Source organism: Littorina saxatilis, linkage group LG7, assembly GCF_037325665.1.
Source record: "Littorina saxatilis isolate snail1 linkage group LG7, US_GU_Lsax_2.0, whole genome shotgun sequence".
Lineage (NCBI taxonomy): Eukaryota > Metazoa > Mollusca > Gastropoda > Littorinimorpha > Littorinidae > Littorina > Littorina saxatilis.
In genome coordinates, this window is record NC_090251.1 from 22,909,712 (window position 1) to 22,932,807 (window position 23,096).

Sequence of the window (23,096 nt, forward strand, 5' to 3'; positions counted from 1 at the left end):
ATGCACACGCACCCACACCCACACTATTCGGCTGGTCGTACGTACATCCGTGTGGAAATAAGGCAAATGTGCTTCTACATCAGCATCGTTCTCGTCGTCGTCTAATGACAACAACCACAGACACAGGCGCAAACACACAACAGACACATTGACAGAAACACACACACACACACACACACACACACACACACACGCTCTCGCTCCCGCACACGCACACACACACACGTGTACGCATGCACGCACAGCGAGTGTTACACGCGTTTATTTGGGCTGCGTAGTTTCGTGTTCATATGTTTTATTTAGAACTACGCTGCAGAGCATTAAACAGCGGATGTATAACGCAAAGGCATCCGTGCGTATGTGAGTGCAAACCAGAGCGATCGTTTGAACCGTTTATCTAATGACAGTAAAGGCAAAACAACAATGTTGTCAAAAAAACGACTACTGGCTGTCTGTCTCTCTATCTGTGAGTCTGTCTGTCTTTCTGTATGTCTGTCGGTTCGCCACAACGCCTGCTTTAGAGTTGTCACATCAGACCCTGTCGTTGGAAGAATGGTAGTAACCAAGACGAAGCTTTGCTATCCCGGTGTGATCGAAAGTGCACGGTCGTCGAATCATTTGCCCGTCGTAAAAGTAGGTGAAGATAATGTTCTCCCCTGACGTTCCTTGTAGCGTCACTGTGACGTCATTGTCTGTGATGTCGATGTTGGACACGCGACCACGTGACATGGGAACAAACTTGTGTTCCTCGCCATAGATGATGATTTTGGTTTTGCTGTGAAGCAAATCAACAGACAAAACAGGTAATTATTAAAGAATTTGAATTTCTTATAATCAACGCTATTGGGTTTTTTAAATAGCAGAAATCTGCACACGAAGCAGTCATTATATGCTACTCCTGTAGGGGAAGGGATCCTAATATGGACCGGCTCCTAATATGGACCACCTCCTGTTCTAACAAACTAACGGCGCTAGAGCGCTCAAATTTTTTTTATTGGCTGTATTCATCCTTTCTGGACAACTTGCACATGTCAAAAGAGTTGCAGAAACACAAACCTCAAAACCGTTAGGCTTTTTCTCTTTTTTTTACTTTTGGCATGGTTCACTCTAAATTTGCCGCCTAAAACGGACTCGTTTCTGTCCACAGCCAACGCTTTAATAATACAAAAATTGCTTTATATGACAGCTAAGACCGTATTTGTTACAATTTAGCAGTCTTGACCCCGAGTTTCTCCTGCAAACAAAAAATAATAGCAAAATCTCAAAGTATGTGTGAGTCCCCTAATATGGACCACCTTCAACAAATCGAAGAAAATAAAACCTAAAGCCTATTTTCATTAATTCATTAAGAAGCTTGCTGGAAATAACCCATAACTAGCCCTCGAGATTTCAAAAACATATAACAAATAGTTTTCTTTTCGTGGAAGTTGATAATTTCACTTATTTTCACTCTGTTTTTGATAAGCTTCTTTAGTTTCCTGGTGTGCTTCAAATAATGCTCTCATCAACCCGAAACAGATAAATCTAAAGCATCTTTTAATTAGTCTGACTTGCACACTAAGTTGTATCATGTTATTTTGAAGTATAGGGGGCTTTTTACAGTGATTTGCGAAGGCCGCTTTACTGGTCCATATTAGGAGCCTGGGCGCCTAATATGGACCATTTGTGATTTTTTCTGTATTTAATTTTTGCTGAATGTCTATCAAAGCTATTTTACTCTAATTAGGCCCAACGGTTAATCAAAGAGAGAAGGACTACCAAACGCAAAATGAAACGTCTTCACAAGAAAACAAACCAGTTATCAGCATGAAACAAAAAGTGGTCCATATTAGGAGCCCTTCCCCTACCTCAATTAGGCTACTCCTGTAACTCAATTAGGCTACTCCTGTAACTCAATTAGGCTACTTCTGTAACTCAAATTCTCTGGTGGCTGGGCCAAAAATATCAATATATTGTCTACTGTTTGACTCATTCTGCTTACACAGCTAAAGCGTTACGCCCACATGTTACCATTGAGACCCGAGTGAATTCTAAAATGACACATTCGCACACTCATACATGCAAAAAGATCTGTGTATCGCAGTCTGTTTTCCAACACGTCTGGTTGCATGAGACGTAGAATATAGTGACACTCACCGATTCCCAAGACATTTTTTACAATACCAACATGTAAAATTGAAAATAAGTCAAATTATCACTGACCAGATCCATGTATCGCTTATCTCCCTATGTTTAAGGTGTTCTAAACAGAGACAGTCTTTTAAAGAAAAAGTAACGGTAGTCCAGGAGAAAATTCGGGTATTTGTAATCGCCCGAAATGGGGTTCGAACCCCCACCGCCAGCGTGAGGGGCAACCGCTCTAACCACTATTATGATACTATGATGATCCATGGTTTTTTAAACGCCCTCACGGTTGAACCATTTGGGGCATGCTCCCGCTCTAACCAAGGCATGGCAAGGCAATATTTATTTATTTTAAAAACCTAGGGTTACATGAATTTGGAAAACAAATTACCCCCCAAAAATTAAAAGATGTAAAAATGGGACACAACACTTTCCAATTAATAACCAGTAATAAATCAAACTGGACTAATAACTGAATAATTATTATCACAATTGTGTTAACAGGACGGTTTTTATTTTGTTTTTGTTTTGTTTTTAATTTTTTTCAAACTTAACAAAAGTATTCAGAATTCTGTCATGAATATGCTTAATAAAATATATCGAGTTTAATAACTCTTGCTTTTTTTTATTAATTCAAATCAATGTTTACATTTCACTGCGTTTGAATTTCTCCAAAAATTCACTGGTAACAACTTTTTCCTCAAAATGTTAAAAAAATGTACACTCTGCCACTCTGACTCTGCCTTATAAGGTCCTTGAAAACACTGAAGGCGCTCACCCGGAACCTACAGTGAAGACAGGACTGGTGTAGTACATGCAGAAGTCCTGACGGGTACATGCGGTGGTCAGCTGTATCGGGGTGTTGTCCCCAAAATCACTCAGCTGGGTGTCCTTCACGCCTTGGGCTGATCTTGTGATGACCGTTTTGGGATTAAACTGTACAAAGGTCAGATTCAGATATGACGTTACGCATTACGACAAAGGGTGTTCTGTTTTGTACATCGCGTGAAACCGATCGTCGCGACCAAGCTGCTGTCCATCAGCGATCTTCTGCCAACCATCGGATTGAGAGGCTCAACAGTACAAGTCATGTCTCTCCACAACCGCCACACACGCCCGATACCACAACCCCACCGCCACTACGGCAGATCGGATGTAACATGACCAACCTCATCTCCATCCCCATCCAAAACATCGACACCCTGCCCAACCAGCTGTGCGTTGCTCTTTTCAATGCCCGGTCAGTTGGACCAGCAAAGAAACGCACAGAAATCACGAACTTCATCCGTGACAACGACGTGGACGTCTTGCTGCTGACGGAGACCTGGCTGAAGGAGGCAGGCGACGAGGCGAAGGCCGCTGACCTGACACCACCCGGCTATAAGCTAGTCTCCGTCCCACGCAACCACCCTACCATCAAGCGCGGCGGCGGCCTCGTCTTCATCATCAAGAACTCCCTTGCTGACCACTGCTCCACCACAGTCAACTTCCTGTTCCCTCATCTGTCTTTCGAATTAGCTGAAATGACTCTGATTGTTAACAACCAACGAATCACATTTTTCCTGTTGTATCGGCCCCCTCCCAACAAAAAGAACAAACTTTCGGATTCCTTGTTCTTTGCTGAACTTCCTGCCTTTCTGGAACATTGTGCTGATGTCGATTGTTTTCTTCTGACCGGTGATTTTAACATTCATTATGAAGATGCAAGTGACACACTAACACAACAACTCTGTGATCTAGCTTCCATGTTTAGTCTTGTTCAGACTGTCGATTTCCCGACACACAACTCTGGTCATACTATTGATTTGATATTTCATATGGTTTCTGATAACCTTGTTCATTCGACTCATGCTTGTAATGATCTGAAGTCCGACCACACGTCTATTCTGTGCCACCTAGCGGCAAAGAAGCCACCTACAATGGTAAAAATAGAATCAATGCGATCCATTAACAGCATCAATATGAACGAGTTCGCTGTTGATGTTGCCGATGGTTTGACCCCCACTATGTCACTTCCGAACCTGAATCAACATCTTGGTAAGGTTCTGGACAAACATGCCCCTGTGCGTCAGCGTGAGGTGCGCCAGCGTAAGCCTACGCCGTGGTACAGCTCGGTCGCTGATCAGCTCAAGGAGCTGAAGCGTGAGCGTCGAAGGGCAGAACGTCGCTGGCGCTCCTCACCACTGACAATCAACATGCAGATGTATGATGCCGTGAAACAGAAGGTCACCGACCTTGTGCATAATGCTAAAACGTCATTTTATTCTGCTATGGTTTCTTCCAGTGCCACATACAAACAGCTCTTCAACAATATGACCACACTGTTAGGCACGCGTAAAAAAGCCTCCTTGCCTACCGTCTTTAACGTTCAACAACTTCCGGCCCTTTTTAGTGACTACTTCAAGAACAAAATCCTTTCGATACGTGACAGCTTTTCGCATGTTGCAAACACACAAAGCGCATTTCCTACCGATCCGTTTCAAGGCACTCCCTTTTTAGCTTTCACCACTGTGTCTGAAGACGATGTCAAGAAGTTAATTCTAAAAACCGCCCCCAAGACGTGCGAACTTGACCCGATTCCAACCAAACTACTTATTCAAAACATCGACATCCTCCTCCCTACCATCACTAACATAGTGAACGAATCACTCTCTTCTGGCGTTGTCCCCACGGAATTCAAAACCGCTTTAGTAAAGCCACTGCTGAAGAAAGCTTCTCTCAATTCCAACGAGTTGAAAAACTATAGACCCGTCTCAAACCTTCCTTTTCTATCGAAAATTCTCGAAAAACTTGTTCTCCGACAGCTTGCCTCACATCTCTCATCCCACAACCTTCTTAGTGCCCACCAGTCAGCCTATCGACCACGGCACAGCACGGAAACGGCTCTTCTTCGTATTTTGAATGACCTTCTGACCGCTCTAGACCAGGACAAAACATCCGTCCTCTTGCTTTTAGATCTGTCTGCGGCTTTTGATACGATAGACCATGACATTCTTTTTTATCGTCTAGAGCACTACTTTGGCATTAGCGAGATGGCTCTCTCTTGGATTCAAAATTATCTCTCAGACAGGAAACAGTTTGTTCTGATCGATGGCCAACAATCTGCTGAAACCTCTCTTGTGTTTGGTGTCCCTCAAGGTTCTGTGTTAGGCCCGGTGCTGTTCATTATGTACACAGCACCGCTGACAACGCTCATAGAGAATCATTGTGTGCTACACGAAATCTTCGCAGATGATACGCAGATCAATCATTCCGCATCACATGACAAGTACCCAGATTTGGTTCTGTCGCTACAGGAGTGTGTGAGAGATGTCGGGACATGGATGGAAGAGAACAAACTCAAACTAAATGACGACAAAACTGAAGCCATGCGTTTTTCATACTCCACCCCTACCCATGCTAAGTCTATTTCAGAACTCCCACAGGCCATCTCTTTGAACAATATTGACATCAAGTTCTCGGATACATCCCGTGATCTCGGAGTCTTTTTTGACAAAGATCTTAGCATGAAACAGCATGTAGTCCAAACATGTAAAGCAGCGCGAATGGAGATCCGGCGTATAGGTTCCATTCGACAGTACCTTACCGAAGACGCAACCAAAAGACTAGTCTGTTCCGGCATACTCTCTAGATTAGACTACTGTAATTCACTGCTCGCTGAATGTCCCAAATCTGTCACCAAACCCCTGCAACTAGTCCAGAACGCTGCCGCTAGACTCGTGTTTCGAACACCTATGAAACAAAGCGTCACGCCTCTACTCAAACAGCTACATTGGCTTCCAGTCGAACAAAGAATTAAATACAAGATCTGCTGCATATTCTATCAAATTGCCGCGGGCACGGCTCCACAGTACCTGTCCGATCTCGTGCAGAAAAACAATCCTGAAAGGGTTGTCCGCTCTGCCTCCCAAAATAAATTTGTCAAAGCTCCTAAGTATCAGAGGGACGATCATGGTGGCCGCTGTCTTTCAGTCGCAGCTGATCATATCTGGAACAAACTCCCTTTGTCTCTACGTCTCAGTCCATCTCTGCCTTCTTTCAAAGCAAATCTCAAGACTCACCTCTTCAGAGAAGCATTCTAGAAGGTTAATGTTGATGATGTAGTTGTGGCGACCCTGTGAATGTGCACTTTCGGATGAACAATGTTTACTGTGTGTGTGTGTGTGTGTGTGTGTGTGTGTGTGTGTGTGCGTGTGTGTGGGCATGTGTGTGTGTATGTGTGTGTGTGTGTGTGTGCATTATAATTGTTGTGTATGCTGAGAGTTCGTTCCTGTGAGAGCCTCTGGAATTTGTGTAACATTTATGTTTTGTTTTTGGTTTTGTTGTAAAGTGTTTATGATTGTGTTCTATTCCGTCAATGGCGTCATTCTGGTAATGATGTTGTTATTGCTTTTGTAAAGCGCTTTGTGTGTTCGAAAGCGCTATAGAAATCACCATTATTATTATTATTATTATTTGCAGTTTCTGTCAAAGAAATCAATCAATCAATCAATGAGGCTTATATCGCGCATATTCCGTGGGTACAGTTCTAGGCGCTCAGCAGTGATGCCGTGTGAGATGAAATTTTATACGGCCAGTAATTGCAGCCATTTCGGCGCATATTTACCTTTCACGGCCTATTATTCCAAGTCACACGGGTATAGGTAGACAATTATTAACTGTGCCAAAGCAATTTTGCCAGGAAAGACCCTTTTGTCAATCGTGGGATCTTTAACGTGCACACCCAATGTAGTGTACACGGGGGGGGGGGGGGGGGAGTTCGGACACCGAAGAGAGTCTGCACACAAAGTTGACTCTGAAATAAATTTCCGCCGAACCTGGGATCGAACTCACGCTGACAGCGGCCAACTGAATACAAATCCAGCGCGCTACCAACTGAGCTATATCCCCGCCCCTATGCATTCGATAAAAGGCCTGTGTTTTGGGAAAAGAGTTACACCCAGCAAAATCTCTTGAAATGGATTCCCAGAACCTGGGGCATGACACATACATGATTACCTCCAAGGTAAGAACCACACAGAAATATCAAAGAAGCACCGCTTTAAAAGGTGATTTACAATTGCCTGAACGCAAATATGTCCATTTGTGTTGATGTGTATTGAATGCGGTGACCAGAGACACACATATAATGCGGTGACCAGAGACACACATATAATGCGGTGACCAGAGACACACATATAATGCGGTGACCAGAGACACACATATAATGCGGTGACCAGAGACACACATATAATGCGGACATAGAGACATGCAGACAGACAGAGAGAAGATCGACAGATAAAAAGATAGAAGGATCGAGGACACACTCAAAAAGGACATAAAGGACAGTCTTAAGCCAGGCGAATTCGACTAAGTGAAGCATATTCTTCGCGAAGCTGGCTGCACGAAGCTTTAGCGGTAAGTTTTCAGTAAAAAGACTTCGCGAAGTCGACTTCGGGCTCAATTAAGGACGGTCTTGACAGAGAGAAAGACACACTCACAAATTGGAATCCAGCATCAGACGGGGTGAGTTTGAAGTCAGCACTGATGTCAGCAGCCAGGATGATACCAAAGTAGAGATCGTGTCCCACGCGACTGTACGTTGTCCACACCTGTCCTGAGGGACCCACGCTGTTGTTCCACACTGCCTGGAGTAACATTATTTCTGACCATTGTGAACAGGTGAGACTGGCCGTAAAATTATGTATTTCTGGTGCGTATGACAACAAATCTGGGGATACAATCTCTTTTTTTTTTTTTTTACTTTATTTCATTTTTCGTTGGCTTTTTTTTTTTTTTTTTTTTTTTTTTGGAGGGGGGGGGGGGTAGAAATCCGAAAACAGATTGACAGCTAGCGTCAAAAAAATCAGTATAAAGAAAAACAAGAATGGTTAGTAAGAATTTCACCAAACAAAACATGCACAAGAACCTCGAGTTTTAGGAATGTTTGCCGCAAGGTAAAGAAAGTTAACACTCCCCAGTAAAGATACCTTCTCTCTCGTGCGAACGACCATGCAAACCACCAAAGTTCTGTATACAAATGTACACGTGATCAGAGCACCTTTCCACTTTAGCATACACCAATGATCACTATTCCGGCTGCTGCAGATGTAAATTGGGAATGATTTGCTGAAATTATTTCATAACTTAACTGAAACCTATCACACACTGCAAAAATAATCTAACAATCAAATTCCAACTACGTACAGGAAGCTCGAAGGCTTTTAATTGTCGGCGGTGGCCCAAGTGGATTGATGCTCTTATCCCTGAACATATTAGTGGTGGGTCACGTGATCTTATACACAGTAAGGAAGATATATTGATTCGCATTTTTGTTGCAAGTCATCCCAAGAAACCATTTCAAATAAAATCAGGTGATCTACTATTTGTAATCTTCTTTAAAACACGGTCCTAACATCAAGATGGCTGCTTACCTGCCAGAACTGTCTGTCTACAGCAGTGGCTGGTTTGCTTGGCTTCAGAATCAGTCCATCAGCTCGACAACATCTGGAACAAAATCAATCACCAGCAAATCCTCTCCGTAGAAACATGTAGCTCGTCAGTCAATCAACCTATTCATGCTCTTCTACGGAGGGTAAAGCCTTAAACTAATTGGGCGAAGTCGACTTGACGAAGCTGGCTCCTGGTTTAAACCGTGTTTATTCAGTTACCTAAATACAAAGCCATGGGGTGTATAAGTATTTACTGATCAAGCTGGCTCTTCGAAGCTTTGGCACTCAATTTTCAGTACAAAGACTTTGCTAAGTCTTCGCGAAGTCGACTTCGAGCTCAGTTAAGGGCAGGCTTCATCACAGCTCTTCGTGGCCAGAGTTCTTTGAAATGTTTGCAACCAAAATATACCAACAAATCTAGACAACTCACTGCATGAGCAAGGAGACGTTGGTGTGCACCAGCATGTTACTGGGTCCCACAGGCCCGCTACTCAGGGTGGACACCGCTGCCTCCAGTTCGGGGTACGGCTCCGACTGGTCTGCGTGAAAAACAGGGTGTGCATGTTGAGTTGCAGGTTAGCCCCACAAACAAATCGAGCACAAAAGTTGAAGATTTCGTCTTGAAACAGGTGATATACTAACTGACGTTCACCGAAAGGCATAACTGAGTGATTTCAAGTCAGTGGCTTTTTTATTTGTACCAGCACCTCCTATCTTTCATTCATTCATATTAATTTTTTCGCTTTCATATTTCACTTGGACAAACACACACACGAAGATCGGATGAAAGTCCTCACGATATCTATTTCCAGGCTGATCTGTGACAGTCCAGAAGTTGTCTTTCCATGGAGCAATGCCCATGGCGTCAGCAAAGATGGAGGCCTCTCCGATCTGCCACTGGTCGTTTCCTGGGTGATAGTCACCACTCACACGAGCCTGCAGTTACAAAGTGCAAGAATATTGTCATTGATTTTCTCCTGCGGAAATAGAGGGCGGCCCCCAAAAATATGCAACTCTTAAAATGCTAATAACTTCTCCATATGTTAACCGAATTACCAAAATATTTGGTTTACATTAACTTTACGTTATGCATGACTCACCCATTGTGTAGGTCTGACTTTTGTGCAATTTCAAAAAAAGTTTCCAAATTCGCGGTTTGACTCAACAGGCCAAGGTTTGACAATACGTGGTATCCATACTAACCTAATTTAAACCCTCCAGACGATCCCGGAATTTAGAAACCTTTTTTGAATTGCACAAAAGTCAGATCATTTGACCTACACGTTGTGGACTTGTTGTGCATTAGCTGAAGTGAATGTACACTAAATATAAAGTAATTCGGCCTACAGATGTGGAAGTTATGAGCATTGTTGTGGGTTGCGTTGTTGGGGGGGTCACCCTGTACTTTGTCTCTTTTAACCCAAGTGAAAGCTTAATGTAATGAACGTTTCTGAGGCAGGACTAGTCCATTTCGTTCTCAGGCCCTGAAACACACTGACCTGTGTGACTGCCGGGATCTCCAAGCTCTGCATGGCGTGACGGGGGTTGGACATACAGTACTGGATGGTCAGACCGGTAGCACGTGCAGCTTGTCCCATCTGCATCAGCCACGTCTTGGCCACGTCCACAGTGGACTGGGTGGCGTTCATCATAGAAAACTCCCAGTCCATATAGTCCTGTGGGGAAAATATGGTGTAAGTTTACATGACAAAATAAAGAAATCTAAACAAAGAAGTGACTGTGCCACGTAATTTACGATCAAGCGCTTTGATCTGAGCAGAGATCCACGTAATTTACGATCAATTTACGATCAATAAAGAAAATTATCTCTTCGAAATGCCTCCCATAAGTATTAACTACAACTCACATACCGCTTTCAACAGGTCAGTTTCTTTTTCTCATCTTTTCCCCAGAGACCGGTTTGCTAAACATGTTTCCTTGTGCAGTTCAATGACAGAATGTTTAAGCTATTCCCTGTTTTAATATTCCCTGTTTTACTATTCGGCTGGTGTTCCCTTGCATGATGTTAAAAAGGAAAGGTTTTGAGCCATCATGGTGTTTTCTACGCATGTGGTAAAATAGGAAAAACTTCGAACCACCACCTGTTTGTGTTTTCTACGCATGTGGTAAAATACGAAAGGCTTTGAACCACCATCTGTTTGTGTTTTCTACGCATGTGGTAAAATAAGAAAGGCTTTGAACCATGCCAGTGCTGTATTTTTCTTCTTAGTGAACTGGGTGTGCGGTCTCACGTGTTTAGGTTTGCAGAGCACTCTCACATCAAACCACAACTCACCTGCTCATACATAACAAGTCCCCAGAGTCGCGCCTGTTTGAAAAGGTCCACCCAGAACGTCTACATAACAAAAAGAAAAGCAATTGCCACCAACACATGTTTAAATGAGTTAAAGCAAACCTGTCTCACATACATGTGTGATCATCACTAAACTAAGCAAACACAAAACAGAGCATCATAAATACACTCACAAGAAATGACCACTTCCACAAAATATTTGCAATAAAGAAATGCGGACATTATACCAAGACGTAACAAGCGGATATGCGGTTGCTGTGCGTAATCTACATCTGGAATCAAACTATCTTTGACATTGTCTTGGTTTCTGATATTTATTTCCCTGCTCCATTAAAAAGATACTGCTTGAACACTCACCAGATCTTGTGGAATTGCTTTCTCTGACTCCACAATGAAATTGTACTTGCCGCCATTTTCCTTAGCGTACGGGGTTTTTGCTGACCTACAAGTAAAATTCTCAAGGTAACAGTGTAGACAAGAATTCCAGGGTGCCAAGCTTGCTGAAATTGCCAGATTAACATGGTTCTTTTTTTCTTTTTCTTTTTTACAAGACAAATTCTGTATTAACTATGGTAATGATATAAGCGAGCAGGTGCTTTTTTTACATCCAGCCCTCGCTATTAAATGAGAGGGACTTATCTAATGATTTTTTGTTTTATTATTGTTCTCGATTATCATGGTTCTAATTCAATAAAGAAAGACAGCTAGTAAGTAGTACCTTACCAACCAATTATTGTAAATGGCATTCCAGTTGCATTGCTTTTGCTTTTATTTTTAAGATTAACATATATATAAAGGTATAATTCTAAGTGAATCGTTTCTGCAGTTTCGCAAACCTATCCTCACTTGTTACGGATGATCCAATCTTCGATGAGTGTCACATAATCGATACAATATGATATATAGGGTTTTTGAATAAATCAATAGAAGTAAACCTATCCTCAAAACAACAACAACAACAACAACAACAAATAAACAAACACACAAACAAACAAACAATCAAACAAATTCCTTTACAAAAAAAACACATTCACAAATTTGCCGTTGTTCAATATATATATTTTTTTTTATATATAAATTTGTTTCTTGTTGTATTTGATTTTAGGGGGTTTCATTTATGACATCGGCCAACGATTCTGGTCACTCAAACACAGTCACACACACACACACACACACACACACACACACAGATGCACACACACAATACGCACACACAGACACACGCACGCATGTACGCACACACACACGCACGCACCAACACGCACACACAAACACACACACACACATGTTGAGTAACTTACCAGTACATGTTGTGGGCAGCAACTGGCCATTGAGTCTGGTTGAAAATGTACCTGTGTGACCCAGACAGACAAACAGACAGACAGACAGACAGACAGACATGCACACACTCACGCATGTACGCACACACACACAAGCACGCACACATGCACACACGTACACACACACACACACACACACACACACACACACACACACACACACACAGAGGCACGTACGCACGCATGTACGCACACACACACACACACACACACACACACTCACACACACACACACACACACACACACACACGCACACACACACACACACACGCACGTGGTTAAGTGCATGACACCTGCTCAAATGCAAACAACGAACAACAACAAAAAACATATCAGCAGACTGAAAGGATGAACGTCTGCAATCTATCGGTTTCAGATATCATTAACTTTCAAGTCTAAACGGCTAAAGCTTAAGACAGACGCAAGTTTGAAGTGCCCGTGATGTGAACCACTATGTTACACATTTGAACAACCAGGACTCTTATTCTTCTTCTTCTTCTGCGTCCACGGGCTAAAACTCAAACGTACACTCGTGTTCTTTGTACAAGTGGGTTTTTACGTGTATGGCCGTTTTTACCCCGCATTTAGGCAGCCATACGCCGCTTCCGGGGGAAGCATGATGGGTATTTTTGTGTTTTTATAACCCACCGAACTCTGATATGGATTACAGGATCTTGTCCGTGCGTATCTTGGTCTTGTGCTTGCGTGTACGCACTAAGGGAGATAAGTCACTAGCAGGTCGGCACATAAGTCGACCTGGGAGATCGAAAAAATCTCCACTCTTAGGCCAACAGGCGCGACCGGGATTCGAACCCGAGACCTTCCGCATGGAAGGCAAACAAAAAATCATTCAGTACGTATGACCAGTTGTCGATTTTATTTCCAGTATTTGATTTTTTACCAGAAATATCCGGTTACCACGATCCCTGGTGTAAGGTAAAGGGAATCTACTCACTGTAAACCATGGGGAGCAATGTCCGGCCTGGCTTTCCACAGCACAGTCCCTCCCAGCTGACCTCGGTAATAGAACCAGGCGTCGTACTGAATGTATCTGGCAAGAGTCATCAAAACAGAGCACACATCAATTGCTAACATTTGACAAGCCAGCAGAGAGAGAAAATCTGAGAGAAAGCTTCTTGTTAAACAGGACACTAACGTGATTTTAGCATTGATGTAATCTGTCACACATTAATTTTGTACTTTATGTGAGTGTCATTTCGGAATCAACAACAAGCTAGAACGGCTCTTGCTTCGTTTTTGAATAATATTATTTTGATTTTCGCTCTGACCGCTTTCGAATATTTTGAGCTGTGTACCCTTTTTATTCATGATCTCAATACAAATATACTTTTTTTCTTTTTTTATATTTAGTCAAGTTTTTTCTTTTTAATTGATATTGACTGGCATTTGCGCACGCCAGTTAACTGCTTTCAGCCTATGTGACTTGCTACACAGTCTGTTTTGAAAAAATGAATGTCCTAGTTAGGGAAGAAATTTAAATGTATGTTTCAATGTTCCATGATATTCATGGGAAGCTGTCAAAAAACAATAAACATTCTTCACCTGAAGGGAACTTGTATGGAGTCGGTGTATTCTTTCAGATCCAAAATTGTTTGTTCGTATGTTTTGTTTGGCTCGGTTAAATCATAGTAATAGGCTCCTGTAAACATAAAATGACTGTGTTAAATTCTTTCTCGAGTCACTTCAAAGACAAAGGCGTTATGCTCGGTTAAGAATTGCATGAAACATGTATGGTACCTGTTGGAAAATATTACCATGTGAGAAAAGGTATTAAGCAAACACCTACCATATGAATGTCAAAAATAACACAATTATGTACATCTGAACGAGTAGCTAATCCAGATGAATGGTGTAAGCCTTGAACTATGAAAACACCAATTTATAAAATTATAATTGAAAAGGAGAGAAAGCGTGTGTGTGTGTGTGTGTGTGTGTGTGTGTGTGTGTGTGTGTGTGTCTGTGTGTGTGTGTGTGTTTGTGTGTGGGTGTCTGTGCGTGTGTGTGTCTGTGTGTGTGTGTGTGTGTGTGTGTGTGTGTGTGTGTGTGTGCTGCTACGTTTTAAAATGAATTGGTAAAGCGCCTGGAGCCAATTGATGGGAATCGCGCTATACCAAAGTTATTTATTATTATCATTATTATTAAAGTCACCGTTATCAGTGTAGTATCCCAGGTAGTTGACGGTAAGGTCAGTTTTACGGTAGATGTCTTCTTTGTTGTAGTAGGTTCTCATGAACTTGCCCCAGTCTGAGAATACCTGACAGACAGAAATAATTCAGACGTCAACGAACACACACACAACTGTTGCCCCACAACAAACAGACTAGACATACACTCAAAACAATTATCATTCAAATGTGTAGTTTTTTTTTTTAAAGATTTCAAGTTTTCATTAATACAAAATCAACAGTTGATAAAAGCAATGTTGTCTCATGAAAATCAACTCTTAACATTTTACAATGTATAAAACAATAAAATAATAAAATAAAAAGTAAAAAATAAAAAATAAATATGTATATAAACTCACAATGAATTAAATATGCATAACAATTCGTCAAAGCTAAACTCAACATTCAAACAGATAATGCACAGAGCAGAGCCACTTTTACAAACTTAAAAATAAACAGTGTGTACACATACCTGGTTGATGCCGGTGTTACCACAGTACACAACGGTCTGTTGTGTAAATCCTGTGGGTACGGACACCACCCCTCCCATCACTCCCCAGTTGACCCGCCACTTCTCATCCATTTCTCGAGATGCGGACATGAACTGTCAAAGGCACGGGTAAAATTAGCCAGGTTTTGCACAGTGCGTGGGGAGTGGGAGAGAGAGAGGGAGAGAGAGAGAGAGAGAGAGAGAGAGAGAGAGAGGGGAGAGAGAGATCGAGAGAGAGAGAGAGGGCGAGAGAGAGAGAGAGGGGGGGTGAGAGAGAGGGTGAGAGAGCAGGCAAGAGAGAGAGGGAGACAGATAGTGAGAGAGAGGGGGAGAGGGAGAGAGAGAGAAAGAGGGAGAGAGAGAGTGAGATAGAGAGAGAGAATAGAGAGAGAGAGAGAGTGAGAGAGAGAAAGAGAAAGAGAGATACAGAGACATCAAATCAAATTAAATCAATTTTTTTTTTTACGAGGGTTGTGGCATAAGCAATATAAACGAGCTTCTTTTCAACCAGCCCTCACCCAGAGGGGGACTACTTTAATCTTATGTACATATTATGTATATATACACACGTAAAACATTTACAAAAGATAAACATAAAAGTTTAAAGAAATAAAAAGTAAAATGGCAGAAAAACTATTCACAGGACAAATATACACGTTACAGGCTTTACATGAATTCTTACGTTAAGATCAAAATTGGGAATTGACAGAGAGAGACAGAGAGATAGAGAGAGAGAGCCAGAACAAGGACAAGAACAAATCATACTGTTTTGTCTGTCTTCACAAAACAAAAATTTGCCTTTAGGCCTGCCTCAGAATTACAAAACCGATATTGCACAAAGACATTTAAAGATTAAACATCAGAGTTAACGTCGTGTATCATACGTTAAAACAATATGAAAGTGTATCAGAGAAAGAAAGAAAGAGAGAGATAAAAAAAAAATAAAAAGTAAGAGAGAGAGAGTATGCGGATTTATTCCTTCGATTTAGAATTAGAAAACATGACTTTTTATTTAAACATTCCTTCCGAAAAATCGAATTTCTTCTGAGCAAAGTATCTCCAGTAAGCTGATATCGTATCCTGAAAGTTAGGAAGCAATACACACGGCATTGGTAAAAGACAATACATTTTGGCTCATTATTGAACATGCAAATACTGCTGTCAGTACTATTTTATCATTATTCAGCTTCCTAAATAATTGTTATCACAGTATGACTTACACCCACTCAAGTGATTATTACTGCAGCAGAATAGTGTACAAGAGAAGAAGTCTAACAGCCAGCCTACATCTGAGAATGGCGCCATTCTCAAATAATTGTTATCGCAGTATGACTTACGCCCACTCAGGTGATTATCACTGCAGCAAAATAGCGTACGAGAGAAGAAGAAGTCCAACAGCCAGCCTACCTCTGAGAATGGCGCCATGATGCAGACCCCGCCATTCTGGTCAAAGACAGCCACAGGTCCCCCCTCCGTTCCCCCCGACAGGATCCCTCCTCCCTTCGTCCACCTGTATTAAGACAATATAGTGCTTCTTCCCCTGTGAGTGAAAAATCTCTGATCTCAAAAAACGAAACAAAACAATCAAAAGACAAGGGGTGAGACGAATAAGATGCCAAAAATACGGATTTTAGGGTAATATCTTTGTTGAGGCCTTCTGAAGCTAAAGAGTCGTTTCTATTTCTTGTTTGTCAGTTGTGTGTGTGTGTTTTATGTCACTTTATTTTATGACAGGTTAAAGTTCCAGTGAATGATACGAATTGAATCTAAGTAAAGGTTACATTAATTGATTGTGTTATGGTACGATCAACGTTTTATTATTGTCAACATGCTATTATGTGTGAAGATGACAATGCTAGATCTCGACATATAAGTTGTAAATTCCAAGTGGTATCCAAGTCACCAATGTGTTTTTAGTGCGATGATTAACCACACGTCGATAAGAAACAGAACATTGCACAAAAGTAAACAAAACAAAAACAAACAAAAAAACAAACCTAGCTGCGGACAAAGCTTGAGTATATGAACATCTTTTTAAAAATGAAATACAACTCTGCTCGAAATGATATGTAAGATATACGTATTTTAGTTTGCCACATTTGCTCTTTGCTTTGTTGTTCTTTATAATATTTACCTTCCAGTTACAAATCTCGTACCACCAAACATGCCTCCCTGGAAACTGAGGTAGCCGAGTCCTATGTCTTCCGGTGGAATTTGAAATGAAGGGAATCCGGATATGACGCTGTCCGTGTCATGCGCAGAGAGAGCCGTCCCGTTGATAAAGTGCTGAAATCATTTCATTGAGGTGATCATATGCTTGCGAGGGATACTCACGTTGAAGAGCAGCTATCGGGAACTTTAAAAGCAATTCATAAAGTGGTTGTTAATTGTCCAAATCATTTCACCATAGCAGAAACAAAAGGAAACAATAACAGCAAATTAACGAAGAAGATCTGAAGCAACATTTTAAAAACAATATCATAATCGCAGCCCAGGTTAAGAGATACCACAGCAAGTAAAACACATTTTAAAAAGAGAGAAACATTATTTAGATGTCAGCATTTAAATAATCCGGACTGGGCGCGGATCACACGCATGATGCGACGAGAAATTATGGAGTGTTGCATTACCGTTTGCCATTTACCCTTTTTTCTTGGACTCCAACATGTACTGTTTTGCATGAGCGTTTATCTACGACCCTTTTCTTTTGCTTTCTAAGTTATAACCAGCAATGTTTTCCATGAACATTTCATGTTACCCGTTCCCCTTGTTCTTCCACTGTTACTGTTTTGTAGGTATGAACGTTTGTCTGTCACTATTTCCCCTTCCTCTCTCTTCGATTGCCCCCCCCCACCTCCCCTACAAAATGTTCAACTGCTTAAAAAGGTTCAAGATTGTTGATAAGATTTGAAGCAACAAATGTTAAAAGATATGAGGTTTGAGAACCCTCTCAGTTCGCTTTACTGTAACAGACCTAAATGCAAAAAGTGTCAAATCCGGAGACCAACATGTGCACCAAGAAAGGAAACAAATTTAAACCGGTACTGAATATCCAAACAGGTTGAAGGGACATGAACAACCAACAACCAACAACCAACAACCAACCAGCCTCTTCCTCTCTTACCGTCCCTGTTTTGCACAAGTGTTTATCCATTACCTGACCATGACTGTTTCCAAGCACATCTTGAAAAACAATCAGAAGGACTCACCTGTTGGAAAACCACGAGGGGCCAAGCAGGACTGCTCCATGACTTGGCACACAGCTTCCAGGACCTTGACCCGGCCATGTAGACGAAGCATTGTGATGTCCACGTTCCCATCTTATCGGCCCCGCTCTCAGTCGCCTTGTGGTCCAGTTTCAGGGAGCCGTCTTCTGCGCTGAAACGTTTGCCCTCTGTGTAAAGAAACGCTGGTGCGCTCTGTTGTAACCGACCAAGAATGGAGAGAAAAAAAGATCATGACCTTCTTCCCTTCATGGGCACAATTCCAAAACACCTTCAGCAGTTTGCTGGCAGACTCACTGTTGAGCTGCGTTGAAACGTTGACCCTCTGTGTACAGGAAGACAGGCGCACTCTGTCCCAACAGACGCACGAAAGAAAGAAGTAAAGGATTGTTATCCTACATACGTGAGAGAGACACCCGTGAGATAATAATTGTTCAAATCACACGTGTGTATATCATGTAAATGAGGTCATGTCAAGCAAGTCTGGCAAGGACCTGTTTTTCCACTGCTTATGATGCCAAAGTCACCGAGACAAACGTCATTATAGAAACAAAAATTGCGCTCGCTAATTACCCTCGATGAATCTTTAGAACTAACACGTCACGCCATACTTTCAGAGTGACGTTTCTTTGCTTTGACGTAATAGATTGCACGAGGCTTTAGAAGAGATCGAGGTTCCAAAACAAGCGTCTTCAATTTAGCTGCCTCGACTCCAGGACATTTTCAGTAAAATACACGTAAGTACAGTATGTAGGATAAACAGAATACTACATGGCTTGCTGTGTCGTTCCAGATTTACACTCGTTGCTTTTTCAAATAGTGAACAGCTCGCTTTCGCTCGCAGTTCAATATTTTTAAAAAAACTCGTGTAAATCTGGTACGATACAGGAAGCCATGTAGTATTCTCTATTTATCCACTGACATTGCTGAGTCAAATTCATCGGACCTCTTAGCTACAGGTGGCCTGCTGTTTCAGTCTTTTCTTTTATCATTTTTTGTTCAATCGGATTTCCTCACAGATCGTTCCTTAGTTTATATTTAGGGTACGGATACAACACCCAACATTCTAGAGTGCAGCACATTACTTACAAACACACACACACACACACACACACACACACACACACACACACACACACACACACACACACACACACACACACACACACACACACACACAAAACACTGTAGGTTTTCTGTTTATTTAAGGCTGTATGTTCAACGTGATCATAATGAAAGGCCTGGTTTTGTTTTCCTCTCATTATTATCCCACCTGTGCCCTAGGCTCGCTGCTATTCAGAGTGCCACTAAAATCGTCTTGTAAGTTCGTGCCATAATCAACAACAACAGCGACAAGAAGAATAAGAAGACCAATAACTACAACAACATAACAACAAAACACAACAACAACAACAACAACAACAACTATATAACACAATGACGACAACAATAACAACAACAACAACATAACACAATACAACAACAATAACAACAACATAACACAAAATCAACAACAATAATAACAACATAACACAACAGTAACAACAATAACAACAATAACAACAACAACAATAACAACATAACACAACATAACACAACAACAACAACAACAACAACAACAACAACAACAACCCGTCACCTGAAGCCATGTTTTCACGCCCTGGGTGAAGCTGAACTTGGCCTGATCGTCAATCGTGAACACAAATCCGTCCGCACTGTTCTTGTCTTTTCTCAACTCAGGATGTCCACTGTGTGTCAAAGACTCCAACAGTGCTGAAATAAATGTTAAAAAATAGACATACACTTCTTTTTTTAAGATATAAAGACAACAGTATGTGCACTGAGTCAAACAAAATGGTCCATAGCAACCAGGGCTTCAGCTTTCTGAGGATGATACACTCATTTTGCCTTTTGCATCCAGGTATATCATGATAAACAAACATATATAGTAAGAAAGAAACTCGTGCATGTCGTTGGTGTATTGTGACCATACATTAATGCTGACAACTTTAGTGTTGACGGGCGCAGTGGCTTAGTGGATAAGACACCGGTGTAACACGAGAAAATGACTCCCACGAGATTTTTACTCGATCCGTAGTAAACATTTCGTACGAAAAAGTTACTCCCTTTACGAAAAAAGCACTCCCCCATTGCACGAAAAAATTACTCCCCAAGACAGGTGAGTTCCGAGTAAACATTTCGTACAAAAATGTTACTCCCCTGACGAATAAATAACGAATAAATTACTTCACCCCAACACGAGCAATTTAACTTCCCATGCCAGGTGTACGAAATTTTTACTCCCTTGTCCCCTGTTAGTCTTGGTGGTGGAAGGGGCGGAAGGAGGGTAGCGCGACATTCGTGTGCGCGAGATCACTTATTGGCTTTATCCCTTCGCCCGCATCCCATTTTTGCGTACGAGATTTTTACTGGAATGGGGACTAAAAATTTCGTGGAGGGAGTAATTTTTTCGTGCCTTGGGGAGTTCTTTTCTCGTACGAAAAGTGTACTCGGAGTAAGAATTTCGTACAAAATATTTACTCCGGAGTAAATTTTTCGTGGAGTAAAAATTTCGTGTTACACCGGCCTCCCAAGCGGAAGGACGTCACAGTGGGTTCGACTCTAGGCCGCGCCTGGTGGGTTAAGGGTGGAGATTTTTCCGATCCCACAGGTCAACTTATGTGCCTTAGTGTCTTATTCCCCTTCGTGTGTACACACCATACACACACAAACTGTGGGTGTTTCAGCCAGTGAACGAAGAAGAAGAATAACTACAGTTTGATTATGAAGTAATCTTGTTAACCCTTTTCTGAGACGTGTGTAACGCTGGCTTCGCGGTTTAGAATAATTGTTTTCAAATAACAGTCCTACCTGCATGGATTAGTGCACAGCTTCCGATCAAAACAAAGATTGTTCCACTTGTCATTCTTTACTTGCAGACGGTAAATGTGTCTACATGAAAGTTTGGCAGCGAATGATCAACAGCTTTTGTTTGATAGTGACGATTGTGAGGACACGAGCCCTTATCGAATTAGAACGTATACGTGCTAGCAATATACCGAGTGTTACAGTTTCTGTTTTGACAATCGTTTGCTGACATTGTATGTAGTACGTATGGCGTGAGATTAGTTAGTGATAAAACAGGACGGCAGTGTGTGTATGTGTATACTTGTCTCGTCAGAATAGCCGACCCTATTGCTTCGCTGAAAACGCAGTAGCTGTTAATTTTCCAACTTCTGCGGTTTTTGTACGTGAGCACTTTGTGTCCGGTTACCGTTGAATGTACTTAAACTAACAGCAGTCGACACAGGCAAACTGTGTTTTTTTCCTGCCTTAAAAAGGCACATCCAGTCACATACCATCCCACCCCATAAGTTCTTGGCCAAATTGTGTTATACCTGATTTGTTTAGCAACTGAAAAACATCAATGACCTAAACTTGTATTTTATTCCAAAGCTGTGCTCACGTCATGCGTTGCATGTGGAGACCAGAGCATCAACCCACGGGAAAAAGAAAAAATTGCTTTGTATTCATTCTATTGATGTGGAAGTTTCACTATTAAACATACATGTAGTTAATTATTGTATTGGTTTTTCATAAAAGTGTGTTCAACTTTTCCGCTTGAGTTTAGTACAGTGCAAGAACACGTACATCAAACAAACAGTCGGCAAAATCAGACAGTGCGCACTAGCCTTGACATTCCCTTATCAATCGCGATTTATAAAATATCTGTTTTAAGGTTACAGGCCACGTACCGGCGTTAGGTGCATTTCAAGGCCAAGTAAAAAGGTCGCATTGTCAAACAAAAAGATAACAAATTTGAACGAAGCAACAGAGTACGCAGAGCATTAGGAGAAAGTCTGCATAGTCAAACAAAAGAGATAACATATTTGAACGAAGCAAAAGAGTATGCAGAGCATAAAGAGAAAGTCTACATAGTCAAACAAAAGAAATAACATTATTTGAACGAAACAAAAGAGTATGCAGAGCATAAAGAGAAAGTCTACATAGTCAAACAAAAGAAATAACATTATTCGAACAAAACAAAAGAGTATGTAAAACTTAAAGAGAGAGTCTGCATAGTCAAACAAAAGAGATAACATATTTGAACGAAGCGAAAGAGTATGTAAAGCTTAAAGAGAAAGTCTGCATCGTCAAACAACGGATCAGCATTGAAAAAGAAGCCCCCAGGAAAACCTAGATAATCCGGGCAGGTAAATAGCATGAGCTGTACTGTACTGTACATGTTTATGTACTTTACGAAACTGTCCTTCCTGCACTCACGACCATGCTGTCCGTCACAGATCTGTACAGGCGTTTACGTGGAATAGTATGTCGCCATTTCTGCGAAAAGGGACACTTTTGATAAATTTATCGATTTTGAGTTTTTGATTTCATTTGACAGACTGTTATATTTAGAACGTGATGTGAGAATTTCAGACCTTGAAAAATAAATTTCACGGAGTTATGACCCTTTTTCGGAGATACCCCCAAAATGACTGAAAATGGCCAAACTTTTAAAAACAAACTTTTGCCGGGAAATAGTAAGTTCAATCATCTGCCGTTATTACTTGTATGCTTTTAGGTCAAAATAATGTTTAATTCCAGAGTTATTGCCCTTTTTGTAACGTTACCCTAATTTGTACTTTTCTCGTCTTTTTCTATCATTCTCTCATCCCATGCAAAAGAAAAAACAATCAGCCATATGATATTTTTCTCGAATATCTCTTCTTCTTTCATACTACCTCTCCCCACTCCATGTTCTATTCTTTCTTCACCCACGCACATACAAACACAAACTATTTGAGGCTGTCTGCTGAAAACAATACCAGATTCTGCTGCTTGTCGACTTGAAGTTGTGGTACTTCTAAATTTCATAACAAGGATTAATTGTTCAGTTTTCATGGTAAATACAGCTTCCAGTTGTTGATAGTAACATGGTGCTGTGTGTCCTTGCACACGTGGGTCTGTCAGTCTGTCCATCAC

The 23,096-nt window shown here is 41.4% G+C and overlaps 1 protein-coding gene across 1 annotated transcript; it reads right to left on the reverse strand.

The window, feature by feature from the left end:
• Nucleotides 1-278: 278 nt before the first annotated feature.
• Nucleotides 279-21,120, reverse strand: LOC138970941 (uncharacterized). Its single transcript, XM_070343529.1, has 19 exons — nucleotides 20,982-21,120; nucleotides 19,750-19,883; nucleotides 18,096-18,305; nucleotides 17,021-17,172; nucleotides 16,294-16,396; nucleotides 14,869-15,000; nucleotides 14,380-14,485; nucleotides 13,774-13,870; nucleotides 13,166-13,261; nucleotides 12,171-12,221; nucleotides 11,227-11,311; nucleotides 10,852-10,911; nucleotides 10,055-10,231; nucleotides 9,353-9,491; nucleotides 8,986-9,094; nucleotides 8,538-8,610; nucleotides 7,605-7,751; nucleotides 2,903-3,060; nucleotides 279-775 (listed from the first exon to the last, which is right to left on the reverse strand). Exons 1-19 carry the CDS (start codon nucleotides 21,034-21,036, stop codon nucleotides 532-534), a joined length of 2,328 nt encoding a protein of 775 aa, XP_070199630.1. The 5' UTR covers nucleotides 21,037-21,120; the 3' UTR covers nucleotides 279-531.
• Between the last annotated feature and the right edge of the window lie 1,976 nt (nucleotides 21,121-23,096).